At 45.8% G+C, this 20569-nt stretch overlaps 1 protein-coding gene across 1 annotated transcript; it reads left to right on the top strand.

The window, feature by feature from the left end:
- The first annotated feature begins 427 nt into the window (after positions 1-427).
- Positions 428-5624, top strand: RRAD (RRAD, Ras related glycolysis inhibitor and calcium channel regulator). Its single transcript, XM_040409058.1, has 5 exons — positions 428-525; positions 841-1197; positions 3571-3644; positions 4273-4477; positions 4875-5624. Exons 2-5 carry the CDS (start codon positions 843-845, stop codon positions 5150-5152), a joined length of 912 nt encoding a protein of 303 aa, XP_040264992.1. The 5' UTR covers positions 428-525; positions 841-842; the 3' UTR covers positions 5153-5624.
- The last annotated feature ends 14945 nt before the right edge of the window (positions 5625-20569 follow it).

Raw genomic sequence — 20569 nt, 5'->3', positions numbered from 1 at the left:
CTCGGAGATGTAGATTGTTATTCTTTAGGTTTTTTTCTCATGAGCGTGAAAAATGTATCAAAAACTGATTGCACCAACACGAAAAATTCTGAACGCAATCGCAGACAAAACTGACTGAAACCATCATTTTTATTGGTGAACAGACCCTGAGAGAATCCGTAACACTGTGTGAACAAGGTCTGAGCGCTGATCTGAGCAGACACCTTCTCCTTCAGCAGCACATGGCAGAATTAGCCCGCCAGCTCATGGAGGATGGCAGATGTTCAGGGTCTTGTGCCACGAGGCAGGACCCGGAGCTTTGTGCATGCAAGAGACTGACTAAGCAGGGGAGCCGGTGATGTCACACCGTGGACTAATATGGAAGTAGGGAGGGTTCAGGGCTCTCATATGCTGGGCTGGCGGTGACGTCACCATGGTGCTAGCCCCTCTGGCATACATAAGAGCACAGCTAGCAGCATGAGCAGCACAGAGGAGCACCTCCTGAGAGCCAGGGACCTACCACTATCGCCTCCGCTCACCCATTCAGTAAGTGTCATCTACTTCATCTGCTAAGCATGTATTGTCTCCTTCACCTGTCAAGTTCTAGGGTTTGCTGAAGCAAAAGCTAGTCAATGCCAGCGGGTGCATTCTGCAGGAAAGCAGATAGATCCAGCTTCTGTAGATGTATGAATTGTTCTTTACCTGGAGGCTGCGTTCCATCCATGATGCAGTAATGACAGCTGATACAGTTGGAAGGCGGCGAAACTGTGTTAACATGTGCATCAAGGGGTTAATATGAAATAACATGGTTAAGGACGCGTCAGCACCCAGAAATTCATAACTGTCTTCTTTTCCTTTAAGACATGACCCTGAACCGTAGCGACAGGATCAAGAGTCTGGAGAAGAGGCGAGGGAGCATGCCATTCGCTGTGCACCAGCAGCTCCACCGGAGGAGCATGCCGGTAGACGATAAGGAGTTACATGGGAGTACTAAAGCCAGCGAGCTGGCCAAGCTGATGCGCTGCCCCTCCTATAACCCAACTGACGAGCCCCAAGAAAGCTGGAACTCCGACTCCTCAGACTCTGTCATCTCCTCTGGAAGCGACTCTGAAGATCAGCTCTTTAAAGTCATTCTGCTTGGGGAACACGGGGTTGGCAAGTCCAGCTTGGCAAGGATTTTTGGTGGAGTGGAGGATCTACAAGATGTAGAGGAGGCAGGTAAGAGGTCAAAAATGTTCTCACAGAAAGTTCCCCAAACCTCAAAATGTAGAAGCAAAAGGATCAATTCAAGGAAGTAAAGTAACGTTTTTGGCTTTTGTTCTCTGTGATCACCCATGGAGACCCCAGGAAGGATCCTGTCCACACATTCTCCAGGGTCACAGCAGCAATCCTAATACTTTCTACGGCCAGATGTATGTGGAGTGACAGTGTTGATGTGCCAGTGCCAGCCTCAGTGGCCATATTACTGACAGCCACAGTTACCGGTGACGGTGCCAGCCTCAGTGGCCATATTACTGACAGCCACAGTTACCGGTGACGGTGCGAGCCTCAGTGGCCATATTACTGACAGCCACAGTTACCGGTGACGGTGCCAGCCTCAGTGGCCATATTACTGACAGCCACAGTTACCGGTGACGGTGCCAGCTTCAACGGCCATATTACTGACAGCCACAGTTACCGGTGACGGTGCCAGCCTCAGTGGCCATATTACTGACAGCCACAGTTACCGGTGACGGTGCCAGCCTCAGTGGCCATATTACTGACAGCCACAGTTACCGGTGACGGTGCCAGCCTCAGTGGCCATATTACTGACAGCCAGAGTTACCAGTGACGGTGCCAGCCTCAGTGGCCATATTACTGACAGCCAGAGTTACCAGTGACGGTTCCAGCCTCAGTGGCCATATTACTGACAGCCACAGTTACCGGTGACGGTGCCAGCCTCAGTGGCCATATTACTGACAGCCACAGTTACCGGTGACGGTGCCAGCCTCAGTGGCCATATTACTGACAGCCACAGTTACCGTGCCAGCCTCAGTGGCCATATTACTGACAGCCACAGTTACCGGTGACGGTGCCAGCCTCAGTGGCCATATTACTGACAGCCACAGTTACCGGTGACGGTGCCAGCCTCAGTGGCCATATTACTGACAGCCACAGTTACCGGTGACGGTGCCAGCCTCAGTGGCCATATTACTGACAGCCAGAGTTACCAGTGACGGTGCCAGCCTCAGTGGCCATATTACTGACAGCCAGAGTTACCAGTGACGGTGCCAGCCTCAGTGGCCATATTACTGACAGCCACAGTTACCAGTGACGGTGCCAGCCTCAGTGGCCATAAAACTGACAGCCACAGTTACCGGTGACGGTGCCAACCTCAGTGGCCATATTACTGACAGCCACAGTTACCAGTGACGGTGCCAGCTTCAGCAGCCATATTACTGACAGCCACAGTTACCGGTGACGGTGCCAGCCTCAGTTGGCCATATTGGTGACAGCCACAGTTACCGGTGAGGGTGCCAGCCTCAGTGGCCATATTACTGACAGCCACAGTTACCGCTGACAGCCACAGTTACCGGTGACGGTGCGAGCCTCAGTGGCCATATTGGTGACAGCCACAGTTACCGGTGACGGTGCCAGCCTCAGTTGGCCATATTGGTGACAGCCACAGTTACCGGTGACGGTGCCAGCCTCAGTTGGCCATATTGGTGACAGCCACAGTTACCGGTGACGGTGCCAGCCTCAGTGGCCATATTGGTGACAGCCACAGTTACTGGTGACGGTGCCAGCCTCAGTGGCCATATTACTGACAGCCACAGTTACCGCTGACAGCCACAGTTACCGGTGACGGTGCGAGCCTCAGTGGCCATATTGGTGACAGCCACAGTTACCGGTGACGGTGCCAGCCTCAGTTGGCCATATTGGTGACAGCCACAGTTACCGGTGACAGTGCCAGCCTCAGTTGGCCATATTGGTGACAGCCACAGTTACCGGTGACGGTGCCAGCCTCAGTGGCCATATTGGTGACAGCCACAGTTACTGGTGACGGTGCCAGCCTCAGTGGCCATATTACTGACAGCCACAGTTACCGCTGACAGCCACAGTTACCGGTGACGGTGCGAGCCTCAGTGGCCATATTGGTGACAGCCACAGTTACCGGTGACGGTGCCAGCCTCAGTGGCCATATTACTGACAGCCACAGTTACCGGTGACGGTGCCAGCCTCAGTGGCCATATAATGTGTAGCCCTGCTTCCACTCTCGATGTGTAGACCACCACAGGGTTTGTGGCTCCTTCGGACGTTATCGGGATCGATCCTGCTGTACATGCGCCCAGTGTCCGGGATGGCGCTGACAGCTCGGGGACTGCTGTAGCTGTCAGTACTGTGCACTCCCTGACCCGTATCATATTAATTCAGTGCAATCTCCCATCCTGACCAGATGACTCCCTCCTTCCTGACTCCAGTTATTCTTGGAAAGCTGAGCTGCTTGTCACCTAATGTGACAGTTTAACCCTGTAGTGCATGACTACAACCCACATTGTGGATGGTTATGCTGCAGACAACTCACTAATCACATTTCTTTCCTTTTTCCAGGAAATACATATGACAGATCGATTGTGGTGGACGGAGAGGAAGCCAGTCTGTTAGTCTTCGATATTTGGGAGCAGGTACGTTATAAACCCCAATATTAAACATACAAAGTCCCATTGTAAATACATTACAATATTTATCTAGTGCTGTCTGTATTGTACTGCAGAGCTGTAATCAGAATTCTCCTGGCAGAATCCCCTGCTTGTTCAGTGTCTGCACACAGCTTGCATTCTCTGTACAGTAATATGATGTAGGAATGAAACGACCCCCGCATTATAGGAGCCCAATAGGTTCTTAGGGGGTCCACAAGGTTGCTGACAGTAGGGTAATTGTGAATGCAGCTCTGGAGTATAATCAGTAATGTCATGAATTTACGAGGTGGCTGCACAGTTTATGGAGATTTTATGTAGATATAAAGTATATAAAGTATATAAAATGGACTTTGAGTAAAGTTCATTCATTTGCTCCTGGACATTGTATCCCTACATATGGAGGTTTCTGAGGTTGAATGTCAATATTTGCTGATGTGTTAAGTGCATGACGTCCAGCAGGGGGTGCACCTGTTATTTGAGGAGATGATCAGCTAATTAACCCCCCAGAGACAATGTGCTTTCTGCTCACGGAGCCACTTTCCTCATTTGCATAAACAATTTCCCCCTAAGTGACTGACGTGTGATAATTACCATGTGGCATTTCTGCTTCTAGGATGACAACCACTGGCTGCACAATCAGTGCATGAAAATGGGAGACGCTTATGTCATCGTGTACTCAGTGACAGACAAAGCCAGCTTCGAGAAAGCGTCTGAGCTCCGGATCCAGCTGCGCAGAGCTCGCCAGTCCGAGGATATCCCCATCATCCTAGTGGGAAATAAGAGCGATCTGGTGCGGTCACGGGAGGTGTCTGTGGAAGGTGAGCAGAGATGACCAGATCGGTGGGAGAGTCACCAGTCAGCAGTGGGAGCCGTGGCATTCCTGCAAGCTCTGCACTGGTTGTCTACTTAGTAGCTGTGGTGCAGGGGACTGCAGCTTCAGTAGGAGTTGCAGTTTCGGGGTCGACTCTTCGTCTTGCAGCTTTCCCCCCTCTCCCCTTTCAGAAGACATGCATGCTGAGGGGTGTATGAGGGGTGTATGGCCGACTCTACAGATGCCAGTGTGTCTGTGTGGTTGATTGCATTCATTGGAAGGGTTATTTTCTTGTGCCCAAGGGCTTTCTCATAAGTGGTGCAGGATAGGAGGAGGCCATGTGTAAGGGCAGCTTTGGTCGGGGGCTCCTTTTTCCTTATAACACTCTTCCCATATTCTTACAGAGGGTCGCGCCTGTGCTGTGGTATTCGATTGCAAGTTCATCGAGACCTCGGCTTCCCTCCACCACAATGTCAAAGACCTTTTCGAGGGCATTGTGCGTCAGATCAGGCTCCGCAAAGACAGCAAAGAGGACAACGCCAGGAGAATGGCCAGCAGCAAGAGGAGGGAGAGCATAGGCAAGAAAGCCAAGAGATTCCTGGGGAGGATTGTAGCCAAAAATAACAAAAAGATGGCCTTCAAACAGAAATCCAAATCCTGCCACGACTTATCCGTCCTCTGAAGAGGCCGCTGGATGCCTGGAGGAAATACTTGACTTTCTTTGGAATGGAGATGTAGAAAGTGATAGATTAAAACCAATCTAGAACTCAGATTTTCATTTCTAATTTCTGCCTTAATAAACGGCTCTGGAACGTGGCATCTGGACACTGGGACGTGTTGTGCAAGGACTTATCGGCAGTCAGCGACTTTGTGCCTCCTCGTCACGTGCTCCTTGTCCGATCGGAACCAGTTGGTTTGGAGTTAGAGATAAAAAATACTTTTGTGTTAAAACTTGAATTTCTGTACGCGGGCTCGTACACCCCACTCCTATTTTTACCTTGCAGGTTCATGTGATCACATTGGCGCAGAGACCTCGGCAGTGATGGCGCCTAGGCTGCAGCTTTTTTTGGACTGTATTGCACTTCGATGAATTGTTATCAATTTGAATGTATTATTTGTTTACATGAAATATTTTCTAATAAACTATTTCCTGCTATAAACCCCTGATGACTGGTGAGACCAGGGCCTGCTCACTACTGTTACTCCAGGGGTTGACATACCTAATAGAATACAAGTACAAGGAGTGCTTACCAGACGGATACAAAGGGGCAGAGGACCCTGCTGCCAGAGCTTACAGGGGAAGGAGACCGTAGGCGAGGGTAGAGGCGGCTCGTCTGGCTGTCTGGGACCTTATTGGGTGGGTTTTCAGGTTTGGATGTTGGGGGAGAGTCGGATGTGCTGGGTTAGCGAGTTCCAGAGTATGGGGGTGCACATGAGAAGCCTTGTAGATGAATGTGCGAGGAACAGAGGAGGAGGTCCTGTGAGGAGGTGGCCGGGGAGGTATCGGGAGAGCAGGTCCCTGTTAGTGGCAGGGCAATGAGGAGCCAGAGAAGAAACAGGGGCAAGGTGCAATGGATGGATCGGAGGGGCACAAGAGGGTTAGATGGGAGGCCGCAGAGGAGGATAATGCAGTAGTCCAGGCAGGAGATGATGAGAGTATGTGGATATGAGAGATGTTTTCAGTTGCAGGAGGTAGTAAGGACTTGGATATGTGATTTGAAGGACAGGATGGCATCGAATGTTATACTAAAGAGGAAGACTTGTGAGACTGGAGAAAACATGGAGCAATTAACCGTGATTGACAGGTTCGGTGGGGACCGCGTGACAAGGGGAAAGATGAAGTCATTAAAACACGGTATCAGCTCCACGACCAGCGATGCCGGTGTAACGTTACATTACCCTACTTCGTGAGATTTCCCTACCTCGTAACTTCCGGTCGCACCAGAAATGACGTCAGGAGGCGTGCCGGAGTTATGCCGATCTGCGCATGCGCAAAACGACGGTTTAGGGAAATCTCACAGCGGAGTTCAGCTGGACACCGGGACACTGCGCATCCGCCGGAGAGCATCACCAGCCTTACGATAGGGAAAAATTACGGCCCAGTGCGCAAGCGCGGCTAACTACAGAACATCCATCCGATCTCCAGCACATCCAGAACATCCAGCACGCCTCCTCACGTCATTTCCGGTGCGACCGGAAGTTAAGAGGTAGGGAAATCTCACGAAGTAGGGTAATGTAACGTTACACCCCATCTATGATGAAATGTCTCTGTTATTACATTCGAATGCACCTTTTCAAAATGTAATTTTGTTGTCAGACACCTATCAAAGAGCGAAGCTATACACTGTGCAGATACTGAACAAGCAGGGCATGTTATGTAATTACAGCTCTGAAGACTGTGGATTGTAGCCACACCTCTGGAGTACATCAGCAGAATAGTGAGTGCAGCTCTGGAGTATAAAGCCAGCAACTCAGCATCCTCAGGATCAGTACAGGATAAGTAATGTATGTACACAGTGACTCCACCAGCAGAATAGTGAGTGCAGCTCTGGAGTATAATACAGAATGTAACTCAGGATCAGTACAGGATAAGTAATGTATGTACACAGTGACTGCACCAGCAGAATAGTGAGTGCAGCTCTGGAGTATAATACATGATGTAACTCAGGACAAGTAATGTATGTACACAGTGACTGCACCAGCAGAATAGTGAGTGCAGCTCTGGAGTATAATACAGAATGTAACTCAGGATCAGTACAGGATAAGTGATGTATGTACACAGTGACTGCACCAGCAGAATAGTGAGTGCAGCTCTGGAGTATAATACATGATGTAACTCAGGACAAGTAATGTATGTACACAGTGACTGCACCAGCAGAACAGTGAGTGCAGCTCTGGAGTATAAAACAGGATGTAACTCAGGATCAGTACAGGATAAGTAATGTATGTACACAGTGACTGCACCAGCAGAATAGTGAGTGCAGCTCTGGAGTATAATATGGGAAGTATATTTACATACTGCAGTGAATGCTCTTTAATAGGGTATATAGCTGGGGATACCTACAAGAAGTGACTCACTTTTTTTTTATTGTCACTTTCACTTTAATGGCTGGACATGCTTTTTAAAAATTGATGAGCAGCAATTTCCACAAAACTGTGGATGTCCTTTATTTAACTCTTGGTTGGAAGAGCCATGTTAATGCATAGAGTATTTGGGACTGGAGAAGTAATCTCAGGAGTACAGGACATGTGGCTGGGCTGTGACACTAGACCCTCAATCCGTGCTCAGAGGGGCAGCCATAGTCTGATCTTGGTGAATAGGCTCCTTTATATTGCTGTCCATTAGGAGTTGAGTCTGCCCAAACTTATTAACATCCACAATCCTTTGTAATAGTCTTTAGAATACATTTGTATCACATTTATTGAGGTATAATTGAGCCATGCAAATGTTCGGCAATGGATCAATCGGAGGAAATCACTGCAGGGATGCTGAATCTTGGCCGCTGGTGTCCTTGGAGCTGTAGGGTTAATAATCTGCCCTGCTTGAGGTACAAAGATCAGGCGTTGCATCCGGATGAACCATATGGAAAGTAATTGGTGCTTTCCTTCTGCTCTATTTATAAAGCTGTAAAGGGGAACCCCTTCCTTTTACAAGACGTCAACCATTAAATAGAATCTGATTGAAATAAACTGGAGCCGGGTCCTGTTATTAGAGCAGAATGAAAGGTATTTTCCAGCAGCTGCCCTAACCGCAGGCATTAGGAAGGCGGTGATTGTAATTTTTGCAGGAAGCTTTTGATTCTGCTTGATATGCATTGCAGCAGCAGAGAGATAGCAGATCCACCGGCGGGTCACACTGAGCCCGGCGCCCGCAAATGGGGCAAATCATTTCTATGTCACCTGTGATCCTGAGCAGATGAGCAGGGCATTCTGACATCCTCTATGGGGGTCCTTTGATTGGGACTAGAGATGAGCAAATTTTTAAAAACAATTTGATTCGATCTGAATTTATTTGTGATGTATCGCGTAAAAAATCAGCTGTTTCCTGGCTGCAGAGAGCCTGTATAGTGATGTAGAACACTGTGCATTGCAGAAATATGAATAGGGAGTCCGTTGTGGTAGTGAAACAGTTACCCTGAGTCCGTATGACATGCAGATGACAGGCCTCGCTCTTAGAATCACTGCACACTGCACTTATTTGGTCAGTTACGGGGTCAAAACTGACCAAATAACTCAAGTGTGAGCTCAGGGTTAGGGTTAGGCCTCACAGGTCAATGTTAGCGCCAGGTATAAAGAACCGTGCAGAGGCCCAAGATCCTACTATAGAGTGAAAGAGCGCATTCCTCTTACACCGTCGTCAGCGGGTTCCACATAGATGTCTACAGAACCTGTTCTATTAAACGTTTATACAAGTAGAGCCCCCCGACAGATGGGAGAGGGGTCAGCAGTAAGTCTGTGTTGATGTCAGTTTATTTTTCCCTTCTTCTGATCCCAAAAAACGGATCCTGTCTGTTGAGCATCCGCCTTCACTCGGTCAGCATTTGGTCAGTAATCCATCAGTATTGCTATGGCCAAAAAAAAAAACCAGGAATGGATCCAAAGCAGAGATGACACGTGATTGGAATATTTACATGTCTTCTGTGTTTTGTACCCACTCCTGCTTTTGGCTTCCAAATCATGGGTATACCCTAATGAAAAATAAGGACCGTGTGATAGAGGCCTTACAGATGCTCCAAAGACAGGATCTGTTGTATTTCTCATTTTTCCGTCCTTCTGAGAGATCAGAAGAAGGGTAAAATAAATGGTGATGTCAACAAGGCCAAACAGGGACAATAGTGACCCAGTCACAAAGTGGTGAGGTGGCAACAGCTTGAGGAGTCAACATAGTGGTCAGTCCTCAGAGTCAACCGCATGAGGAGTCAACCTAGTGGTCAGTCACAGAGTGGTGAGAGTGGCAAATGCATGAGGAGTCAACATAGTGGTCAATCACAGAGGGGTGAGGTGGCAACCGCATGAGGAGTCAACATAGTGGTCAATCACAGAGGGGTGAGGTGGCAACCGCATGAGGAGTCAACATAGTGGTCAGTCACAGAGCAGTGATAGTGGCAACCGCATGAGGTGTCAACATAGTGATCAGTCACAGAGTAAGGAGGAGGCAACCGCATGAGCAGTCAACATAGTGGTGTCCTCAGAGGCAACCGCATGAGAAGTCAACCTAGTGGTCTGTCACAGAGTGGTGAGGGTGGCAAACACATGAGGAGTCAATATAGTGGTCAATCACAGAGGGGTGAGGTGGCAACCGCATGAGGAGTCAACATAGTGGTCAATCACAGAGGGGTGAGGTGGCAACCGCATGAGGAGTCAACATAGTGGTCAGTCACAGAGCAGTGATAGTGGCAACCGCATGAGGTGTCAACATAGTGATCAGTCACAGAGTAAGGAGGAGGCAACCGCATGAGCAGTCAACATAGTGGTGTCCTCAGAGGCAACAGCATGAGCAGTCAACATAGTGGTGTCCTCAGAGGCAACCGCATGAGAAGTCAACCTAGTGGTCTGTCACAGAGGGGTTAGGTGGTAACAGCATGAGCAGTCAACACAGTGGCCCAGTCACAGAGTGGGGAGGGTAGGAACCGCATGAGGAGTCAACCTAGTGGTCAGTCACATAGTGGTGAGGGTGGCAAATGCATGAGGAGTCAACACAATGGCCCAGTCACAGAGTGGTGAGGTGGCGACCATATGAGGAGTCAACATAGTGGTCAGTCACAGAGTGGTGATAGTGGAAACCGCATGAGGAGTCAACATAGTGGTCAATCACAGAGTGGTGAGTGTGGCAGTAGCAGCAGGTGTGTTGCAGCATCAGAAAAGTGGCTGAAGCAGGTGGCCAGAAGAAACTGGTCTTTTTGCACAAAGTTTGGGTGTGGCACCCAGAATGATCTAGTCTGATGCATTGTGCATTGGCATGTGAAAACCCTGGCTGATCCATGCCTGATTTATCTTTACAACGGTCAGTCTCTAGACATTTTGGGTGGAAAGGTGAGTTCTCCTAGGGGTAACTATGCCCCCCACTGCACTAAACATCCGCTCTGATGCCACACTACTGGTCAGGCAGGACAGCTTATCCAGGGCAAACTTAGCCAGCTGCGGCCACAAATCAAGTTTGGCTGCCAAGTAGTCCAGGGGATCTTGAATGTGGGGTGGCAGGGTGCAGCCCAAGTATGCCACCACCTGCTGGTTCAGGTTCTGCTCCATGACTTGCTGCTGCTGCTGCTGGTGGGTGGTTTCTTCAGTAGGCAGGTGAAGAAAAAGGCTCATTAGAGACTTCAGACTTAAGTTGCTGCTGATGGAGCTGGTGCTGCTCCTACCCCCTCCTCTAGTTGCTGCTGATGGAGCTGGTGCTGCTCCTACCCCCTCCTCTAGTTGCTGCTGATGGAGCTGGTGCTGCTCCTACCCCCTCCTCTAGTTGCTGCTGATGGAGCTGGTGCTGCTCCTACCCCCCCTCCTCTAGTTGCTGCTGATGGAGCTGGGTTAGGGTTATACTGTATATACCCTATACTGTGGATAAAGCATCCCTATTATATCCCTACACTATCTCTAAGGTGTCCTTGCTCTCTTCCCAATAGTGTGGATAAAGCCTCCCTATTATATCCCTACACTATCTCTAAGGTGTCCTTGCTCTCTTCCCAATAGTGTGGATAAAGCCTTCCTATTATATCTCTACACTATCTCTAAGCTGGTCCCGGCACTCTTCCCAATAGTGTGGATAATGGCTCTCTATTATATCCCTACACTATCTCTAAGCTGTCCCTGCACTCTCCCTATAGTGTGGATAAAGCCTCCCTATTATATCTCTACACTATCTCTAAGCTGTCCCTGCACTCTCCCTATAGTGTGGATAAAGCCTCCCTATTATATCTCTACACTATCTCTAAGCTGTCCCTGCACTCTCCCTATAGTGTGGATAAAGCCTCCCTATTATATCTCTACACTATCTCTAAGCTGTCCCTACACTCTCCCTATACTGTGGATAAAGCCTTCCTATTATATCCCTACACTCTCCCTATACTGTGGATAAAGCCTTCCTATTATATCCCTACACTCTCCCTATACTGTGGATAAAGCTTCCCTATTATATCTCTACACTATCTCTAAGCTGTCCCTACACTCTCCCTATACTGTGGATAAAGCCTTCCTATTATATCCCTACACTCTCCCTATACTGTGGATAAAGCCTCCCTATTATATCCCTACACTATCTCTAAGCTGTCCCTGCACTCTCCCTATACTGTGGATAAAGCCTCCCTATTATATCTCTACACTATCTCTAAGCTGTCCCTACACTCTCCCTATACTGTGGATAAAGCCTCCCTATTATATCTCTACACTATCTCTAAGCTGTCCCTACACTCTCCCTATACTGTGGATAAAGCCTCCCTATTATATCTCTACACTATCTCTAAGCTGTCCCTGCTCTCTTCCCAATAGTGTGGATAAAGCCTCCCTATTATATCCCTACACTATCTCTAAGCTGTCCCTACACTCTCCCTATACTGTAGATAAAGCCTCCCTATTATATCTCTACACTATCTCTAAGCTGTCCCTACACTCTCCCTATACTGTGGATAAAGCCTCCCTATTATATCTCTACATTATCTCTAAGCTGTCCCTACACTCTCCCTATACTGTAGATAAAGCCTCCCTATTATATCTCTACAGTTTCTCTTAGGTGTCCCTGAACTACTCAATAGTAATATTTTGTAAATAAAGTTTTTTCTGATCACGGTCCCTAGGACCTTTAACGTCTTTCCCTGCACTAAATTCACTGGGAAATGGCAGAGATGGGGCAGGAGGAGAATTTTTATAGGGCTGTGACATCACAGGGGCTGGATAGCTGCTGATTGGCTGTCTGCATGGCATAATGGGTGCTCCCTCGTTCCCAGGCTTCTTATTTCCTTGTTCTAACATGTGCAGCAGCAATTTTAGAAAAAATACGATTCCTTAACACAAAGGAAATTCAACTTCGGGATTTTCCAGCCAACTTTGATTCGCTCATCTCTAATTAGGACCCCTCTCTAGGAGTAAAGCGACCCAGCGAGTTGTCCTCCAGTGTCTGGACGGCTGCTGTCTCACTGACTGTCCAGCAATTCTCATGTTTTCTGTCACAGCACAAACATCTTCAATTAATTATTTCCAGCGTTAATCTGATTAACTGGAGATCGGATTCTGCATTCCTCTAATTCTCTTTTAATGTCCAGTGTAGTCAGCCAAAGGAGAGTTAACCCTTTCTAACATTAACTTCTGGATGTCACGAACCAGCGGGTGTGAACCCACTGTGCCACGTGTCCTACCTCCTATAAGGGCATTGTCTAAGTGAACCCCTCGATTCTTCACAGTACCCCTGATGGTGGGGATAGACTTTCCCGAGGGGAACACCAGGTCGCTACCTCTTGAGGAGGATAGGCACACAAGGCAGCTGGTCCAGGCGGACCAGGAGGTACCAGGGAAAGGTACCAGAAGTACAGGCGTAGTCAGGCAGGTGGAGTCATTACCAGGAGCAACAGTGCAGGAATGAAGGATAAGGCAGAGGCGTAGTCAGACAGGCGAAAGGTCAGGGCAGGCGGCACAGGTACAGGTCAGGAAATCCGGATCAGCAACAGGAGAGTCAAGGCAGGCAGGCAGGGATCAGACGGGTAGCAAAATCCAATAACACAAATACGAGTCAGGAAGACAAGTGGTTATCAGGAGCCTTAGGGACCTTGACACTGAGGCATCTGGGAAGGGGGCTGAGCCACTTATATATGCACAGGAGAGCTAGGATAGGTCAGCTAGGTCACATGACCTAAGCCACAAAGCCCAGGAAGTGACGCATGCTGGCCCTTAAGGAAGTGCAGCAGGAACTAACAGCAAGCATGCTGTGGCCAGGGCTGAGAGAAAACTGTGGAGCGGATCCCAGAACAACAGCACCCACACAGACAGAGCCCAGGAGGCACCCACACAGACAGAGCCCAGGAGGCACCCACACAGACAGAGCCCAGGACGCACCCACACAGACAGAGCCCAGGACGCACCCACACAGACAGAGCCCAGGACGCACCCACACAGACAGAGCCCAGGAGGCACCCACACAGACAGAGCCCAGGAGGCACCCACACAGACAGAGCCCAGGACGCACCCACACAGACAGAGCCCAGGACGCACCCACACAGACAGAGCCCAGGAGGCACCCACACAGACAGAGCCCAGGACGCACCCACACAGACAGAGCCCAGGAGGCACCCACACAGACAGAGCCCAGGACGCACCCACACAGACAGAGCCCAGGACGCACCCACACAGACAGAGCCCAGGACGCACCCACACAGACAGAGCCCAGGACGCACCCACACAGACAGAGCCCAGGACGCACCCACACAGACAGAGCCCAGGAGGCACCCACACAGACAGAGCCCAGGACGCACCCACACAGACAGAGCCCAGGACGCACCCACACAGACAGAGCCCAGGACGCACCCACACAGACAGAGCCCAGGAGGCACCCACACAGACAGAGCCCAGGACGCACCCACACAGACAGAGCCCAGGACGCACCCACACAGACAGAGCCCAGGACGCACCCACACAGACAGAGCCCAGGACGCACCCACACAGACAGAGCCCAGGACGCACCCACACAGACAGAGCCCAGGACTGCAGCAGCGAATGGGAAGCACCGACCGCAGATCACCGCTGAACACGGCACCTGGAACCACGGCGGTAAGCTACACTGGAATTATTTAAAGGGATAGGATGTGTGACCCCCACAATGTAAACAGGGAAGGCCACATGCTAGCTGTAAATACATTCAGAAACAAAAACTACACCCAGATAGAAATGTCAGATTCCATCCTGAAGTTATCTCTCAGGCAGTTATGTAAAAGATTACAAGAGTGGTCAGATTAGACACTAGGTCTTGCCACAAGAGGGTGCAAAAGTGCTCCCCCTGATGCCTTATGAAAAGGCTCTCAGAGACTACTTCTGGGTTGTGTACCTCTTGGTGAGAGATCGCTGTCTGGTAGATACGCTTCTACATGCACTCGAAGACATTTTGCCAAGTTGACAAACTTTGAGAGGAGCAGCATCATCAGACTAAGGCTGGGTTCACATTAGTGTTGATTGCGAATATTCTTATCGCCAATTTTTATCTCAAATATCGGCACTTCGAGAATTCACGAAGATTTAGAATATAGTCCTGTATTTTCGCAATTGCGAATATTTTAGATTTTTTTTTCATCAGTAACCTCCCTTCTTGCTTGTGGGCCAATGAGAAGGCTGCAATGTCTTTGTCAGAGCTTAGCAACATCCCTAGCAACCAATAGGAAAGCTGCCCCTCCCCCTTACTATATAAGAACCTCCCCAGCAGCCCTTGTCTGCAGTATCTTACAGATCTGAGAGAGAGGTGACATTGCTGAGCTCTGTGCTTTACATTAGATAGATTATATATATATACAGTATATAATACAGACAGTCCGTGCAGATCTGAGAGAGAGCGGTGACATTGCTGAGCTCTGTGCTTTACATTAGATAGATTATATATATATATACAGTATATAATACAGACAGTCCGTGCAGATCTGAGAGAGAGCGGTGACATTGCTGAGCTCTGTGCTTTACATTAGATAGATTATATATATATACAGTATATAATACAGACAGTCCGTGCAGATCTGAGAGAGCGGTGACATTGCTGAGCTCTGTGCTTTACATTAGATAGATTATATATATATATATACAGTATATAATACAGACAGTCCGTGCAGATCTGAGAGAGCGGTGACATTGCTGTGCTCTGTGCTTTACATTAGATAGATTATATATATATATACAGTATATAATACAGACAGTCCGTGCAGATCTGAGAGAGCGGTGACATTGCTGTGCTCTGTGCTTTACATTAGATAGATTATATATATATATACAGTATATAATACAGACAGTCCGTGCAGATCTGAGAGAGCGGTGACATTGCTGAGCTCTGTGCTTTACATTAGATAGATTATATATATATATATACAGTATATAATACAGACAGTCCGTGCAGATCTGAGAGAGCGGTGACATTGCTGAGCTCTGTGCTTTACATTAGATAGATTATATATATATACAGTATATAATACAGACAGTCCGTGCAGATCTGAGAGAGCGGTGACATTGCTGAGCTCTGTGCTTTACATTAGATAGATTATATATATATATACAGTATATAATACAGACAGTCCGTGCAGATCTGAGAGAGCGGTGACATTGCTGAGCTCTGTGCTTTACATTAGATAGATTATATATATATATATACAGTATATAATACAGACAGTCTGTGCAGATCTGAGAGAGCGGTGACATTGCTGTGCTCTGTGCTTTACATTAGATAGATTATATATATATATATACAGTATATAATACAGACAGTCCGTGCAGATCTGAGAGAGCGGTGACATTGCTGAGCTCTGTGCTTTACATTAGATAGATTATATATATATATACAGTATATAATACAGACAGTCCGTGCAGATCTGAGAGAGAGCGGTGACATTGCTGTGCTCTGTGCTTTACATTAGATAGATTATATATATATATATACAGTATATAATACAGACAGTCCGTGCAGATCTGAGAGAGCGGTGACATTGCTGAGCTCTGTGCTTTACATTAGATAGATTATATATATATATACAGTATATAATACAGACAGTCCGTGCAGATCTGAGAGAGAGCGGTGACATTGCTGTGCTCTGTGCTTTACATTAGATAGATTATATATATATATATACAGTATATAATACAGACAGTCCGTGCAGATCTGAGAGAGCGGTGACATTGCTGTGCTCTGTGCTTTACATTAGATAGATTATATATATATATATATACAGTATATAATACAGACAGTCCGTGCAGATCTGAGAGACAGCGGTGACATTGCTGAGCTCTGTGCTTTACATTAGATAGATTATATATATATATATACAGTATATAATACAGACAGTCCGTGCAGATCTGAGAGAGCGGTGACATTGCTGAGCTCCGTGCTTTACATTAGATAGATTATATATATATATACAGTATATAATACAGACAGTCCGTGCAGATCTGAGAGAGCGGTGACATTGCTGAGCTCTGTGCTTTACATTAGAAAGATTATATATATATATATACAGTATATAATACAGACAGTCCGTGCAGATCTGAGAGAGAGCGGTGACATTGCTGTGCTCTGTGCTTTACATTAGATAGATTATATATATATATATATACAGTATATAATACAGACAGTCCGTGCAGATCTGAGAGAGCGGTGACATTGCTGAGCTCTGTGCTTTACATTAGATAGATTATATATATATATACAGTATATAATACAGACAGTCCGTGCAGATCTGAGAGAGCGGTGACATTGCTGTGCTCCGTGCTTTACATTAGATAGATTATATATATATATATATACAGTATATAATACAGACAGTCCGTGCAGATCTGAGAGAGCGGTGACATTGCTGAGCTCTGTGCTTTACATTAGATAGATTATATATATATATACAGTATATAATACAGACAGTCCGTGCAGATCTGAGAGAGCGGTGACATTGCTGAGCTCTGTGCTTTACATTAGATAGATTATATATATATATATACAGTATATAATACAGACAGTCCGTGCAGATCTGAGAGAGAGCGGTGACATTGCTGTGCTCTGTGCTTTACATTAGATAGATTATATATATATATATATACAGTATATAATACAGACAGTCCGTGCAGATCTGAGAGAGCGGTGACATTGCTGAGCTCTGTGCTTTACATTAGATAGATTATATATATATATACAGTATATAATACAGACAGTCCGTGCAGATCTGAGAGAGCGGTGACATTGCTGAGCTCTGTGCTTTACATTAGATAGATTATATATATATATATACAGTATATAATACAGACAGTCCGTGCAGATCTGAGAGAGAGCGGTGACATTGCTGTGCTCTGTGCTTTACATTAGATAGATTATATATATATATATACAGTATATAATACAGACAGTCCGTGCAGATCTGAGAGAGAGCGGTGACATTGCTGAGCTCTGTGCTTTACATTAGATAGATTATATATATATATATATACAGTATATAATACAGACAGTCCGTGCAGATCTGAGAGAGCGGTGACATTGCTGAGCTCTGTGCTTTACATTAGATAGATTATATATATATATATACAGTATATAATACAGACAGTCCGTGCAGATCTGAGAGAGAGCGGTGACATTGCTGTGCTCTGTGCTTTACATTAGATAGATTATATATATATACAGTATATAATACAGACAGTCCGTGCAGATCTGAGAGAGCGGTGACATTGCTGAGCTCTGTGCTTTACATTAGATAGATTATATATATATATACAGTATATAATACAGACAGTCCGTGCAGATCTGAGAGAGCGGTGACATTGCTGAGCTCTGTGCTTTACATTAGATAGATTATATATATATACAGTATATAATACAGACAGTCCGTGCAGATCTGAGAGAGAGCGGTGACATTGCTGTGCTCTGTGCTTTACATTAGATAGATTATATATATATATATATACAGTATATAATACAGACAGTCCGTGCAGATCTGAGAGAGCGGTGACATTGCTGAGCTCTGTGCTTTACATTAGATAGATTATATATATATATATACAGTATATAATACAGACAGTCCGTGCAGATCTGAGAGAGAGCGGTGACATTGCTGTGCTCTGTGCTTTACATTAGATAGATTATATATATATATACAGTATATAATACAGACAGTCCGTGCAGATCTGAGAGAGCGGTGACATTGCTGAGCTCTGTGCTTTACATTAGATAGATTATATATATATATATACAGTATATAATACAGACAGTCCGTGCAGATCTGAGAGAGCGGTGACATTGCTGAGCTCTGTGCTTTACATTAGATAGATTATATATATATATATACAGTATATAATACAGACAGTCCGTACAGATCTGAGAGAGCGGTGACATTGCTGAGCTCTGTGCTTTACATTAGATAGATTATATATATATATACAGTATATAATACAGACAGTCCGTGCAGATCTGAGAGAGCGGTGACATTGCTGAGCTCTGTGCTTTACATTAGATAGATTATATATATATATATACAGTATATAATACAGACAGTCCGTGCAGATCTGAGAGAGAGCGGTGACATTGCTGAGCTCTGTGCTTTACATTAGATAGATTATATATATATATATATACAGTATATAATACAGACAGTCCGTGCAGATCTGAGAGAGAGCGGTGACATTGCTGTGCTCTGTGCTTTACATTAGATAGATTATATATATATATACAGTATATAATACAGACAGTCCGTGCAGATCTGAGAGAGCGGTGACATTGCTGAGCTCTGTGCTTTACATTAGATAGATTATATATATATATATATACAGTATATAATACAGACAGTCCGTGCAGATCTGAGAGAGCGGTGACATTGCTGAGCTCTGTGCTTTACATTAGATAGATTATATATATATATACAGTATATAATACAGACAGTCCGTGCAGATCTGAGAGAGAGCGGTGACATCGCTGTGCTCTGTGCTTTACATTAGATAGATTATATATATATATACAGTATATAATACAGACAGTCCGTGCAGATCTGAGAGAGCGGTGACATCGCTGTGCTCTGTGCTTTACATTAGATAGATTATATATATACAGTATATAATACAGACAGTCCGTGCAGATCTGAGAGCGGTGACATTGCTGTGCTCTGTGCTTTACATTAGATAGATTATATATATATATACAGTATATAATACAGACAGTCCGTGCAGATCTGAGAGAGCGGTGACATTGCTGAGCTCTGTGCTTTACATTAGATAGATTATATATATATATATACACAGTATATAATACAGACAGTCCGTGCAGATCTGAGAGAGAGCGGTGACATTGCTGAGCTCTGTGCTTTACATTAGATAGATTATATATATATATATACAGTATATAATACAGACAGTCCGTGCAGATCTGAGAGAGCGGTGACATTGCTGTGCTCTGTGCTTTACATTAGATAGATTATATATATATATACAGTATATAATACAGACAGTCCGTACAGATCTGAGAGAGCGGTGACATTGCTGAGCTCTGTGCTTTACATTAGATAGATTATATATATATATATACAGTATATAATACAGACAGTCCGTGCAGATCTGAGAGAGAGCGGTGACATTGCTGAGCTCTGTGCTTTACATTAGATAGATTATATATATATATACAGTATATAATACAGACAGTCCGTGCAGATCTGAGAGAGAGCGGTGACATTGCTGAGCTCTGTGCTTTACATTAGATAGATTATATATATATACAGTATATAATACAGACAGTCCGTGCAGATCTGAGAGCGGTGACATTGCTGTGCTCTGTGCTTTACATTAGATAGATTATATATATATATATACAGTATATAATACAGACAGTCCGTGCAGATATGAGAGAGCGGTGACATTGCTGTGCTCTGTGCTTTACATTAGATAGATTATATATATATATACAGTATATAATACAGACAGTCCGTGCAGATCTGAGAGAGCGGTGACATTGCTGTGCTCTGTGCTTTACATTAGATAGATTATATATATATATATACAGTATATAATACAGACAGTCCGTGCAGATCTGAGAGAGCGGTGACATTGCTGTGCTCTGTGCTTTACATTAGATAGATTATATATATATATACAGTATATAATACAGACAGTCCGTGCAGATCTTAAAGAGAGAGCGGTGACATTGCTGAGCTCTGTGCTTTACATTAGATAGACAGTATATAATACAGACAGTCCGTGCAGATCTGAGAGAGCGGTGACATTGCTGTGCTCTGTGCTTTACATTAGATAGATTATATATATATATACAGTATATAATACAGACAGTCCGTGCAGATCTGAGAGAGCGGTGACATTGCTGTGCTCTGTGCTTTACATTAGATAGATTATATATATATATATACAGTATATAATACAGACAGTCCGTGCAGATCTGAGAGAGCGGTGA

This window comes from Bufo bufo, chromosome 10 (genome assembly GCF_905171765.1).
Source record: "Bufo bufo chromosome 10, aBufBuf1.1, whole genome shotgun sequence".
NCBI lineage: Eukaryota > Metazoa > Chordata > Amphibia > Anura > Bufonidae > Bufo > Bufo bufo.
Note: the sequence above shows the minus strand (reverse complement) of the source record. Positions and strands in the feature narration are given on the sequence as shown.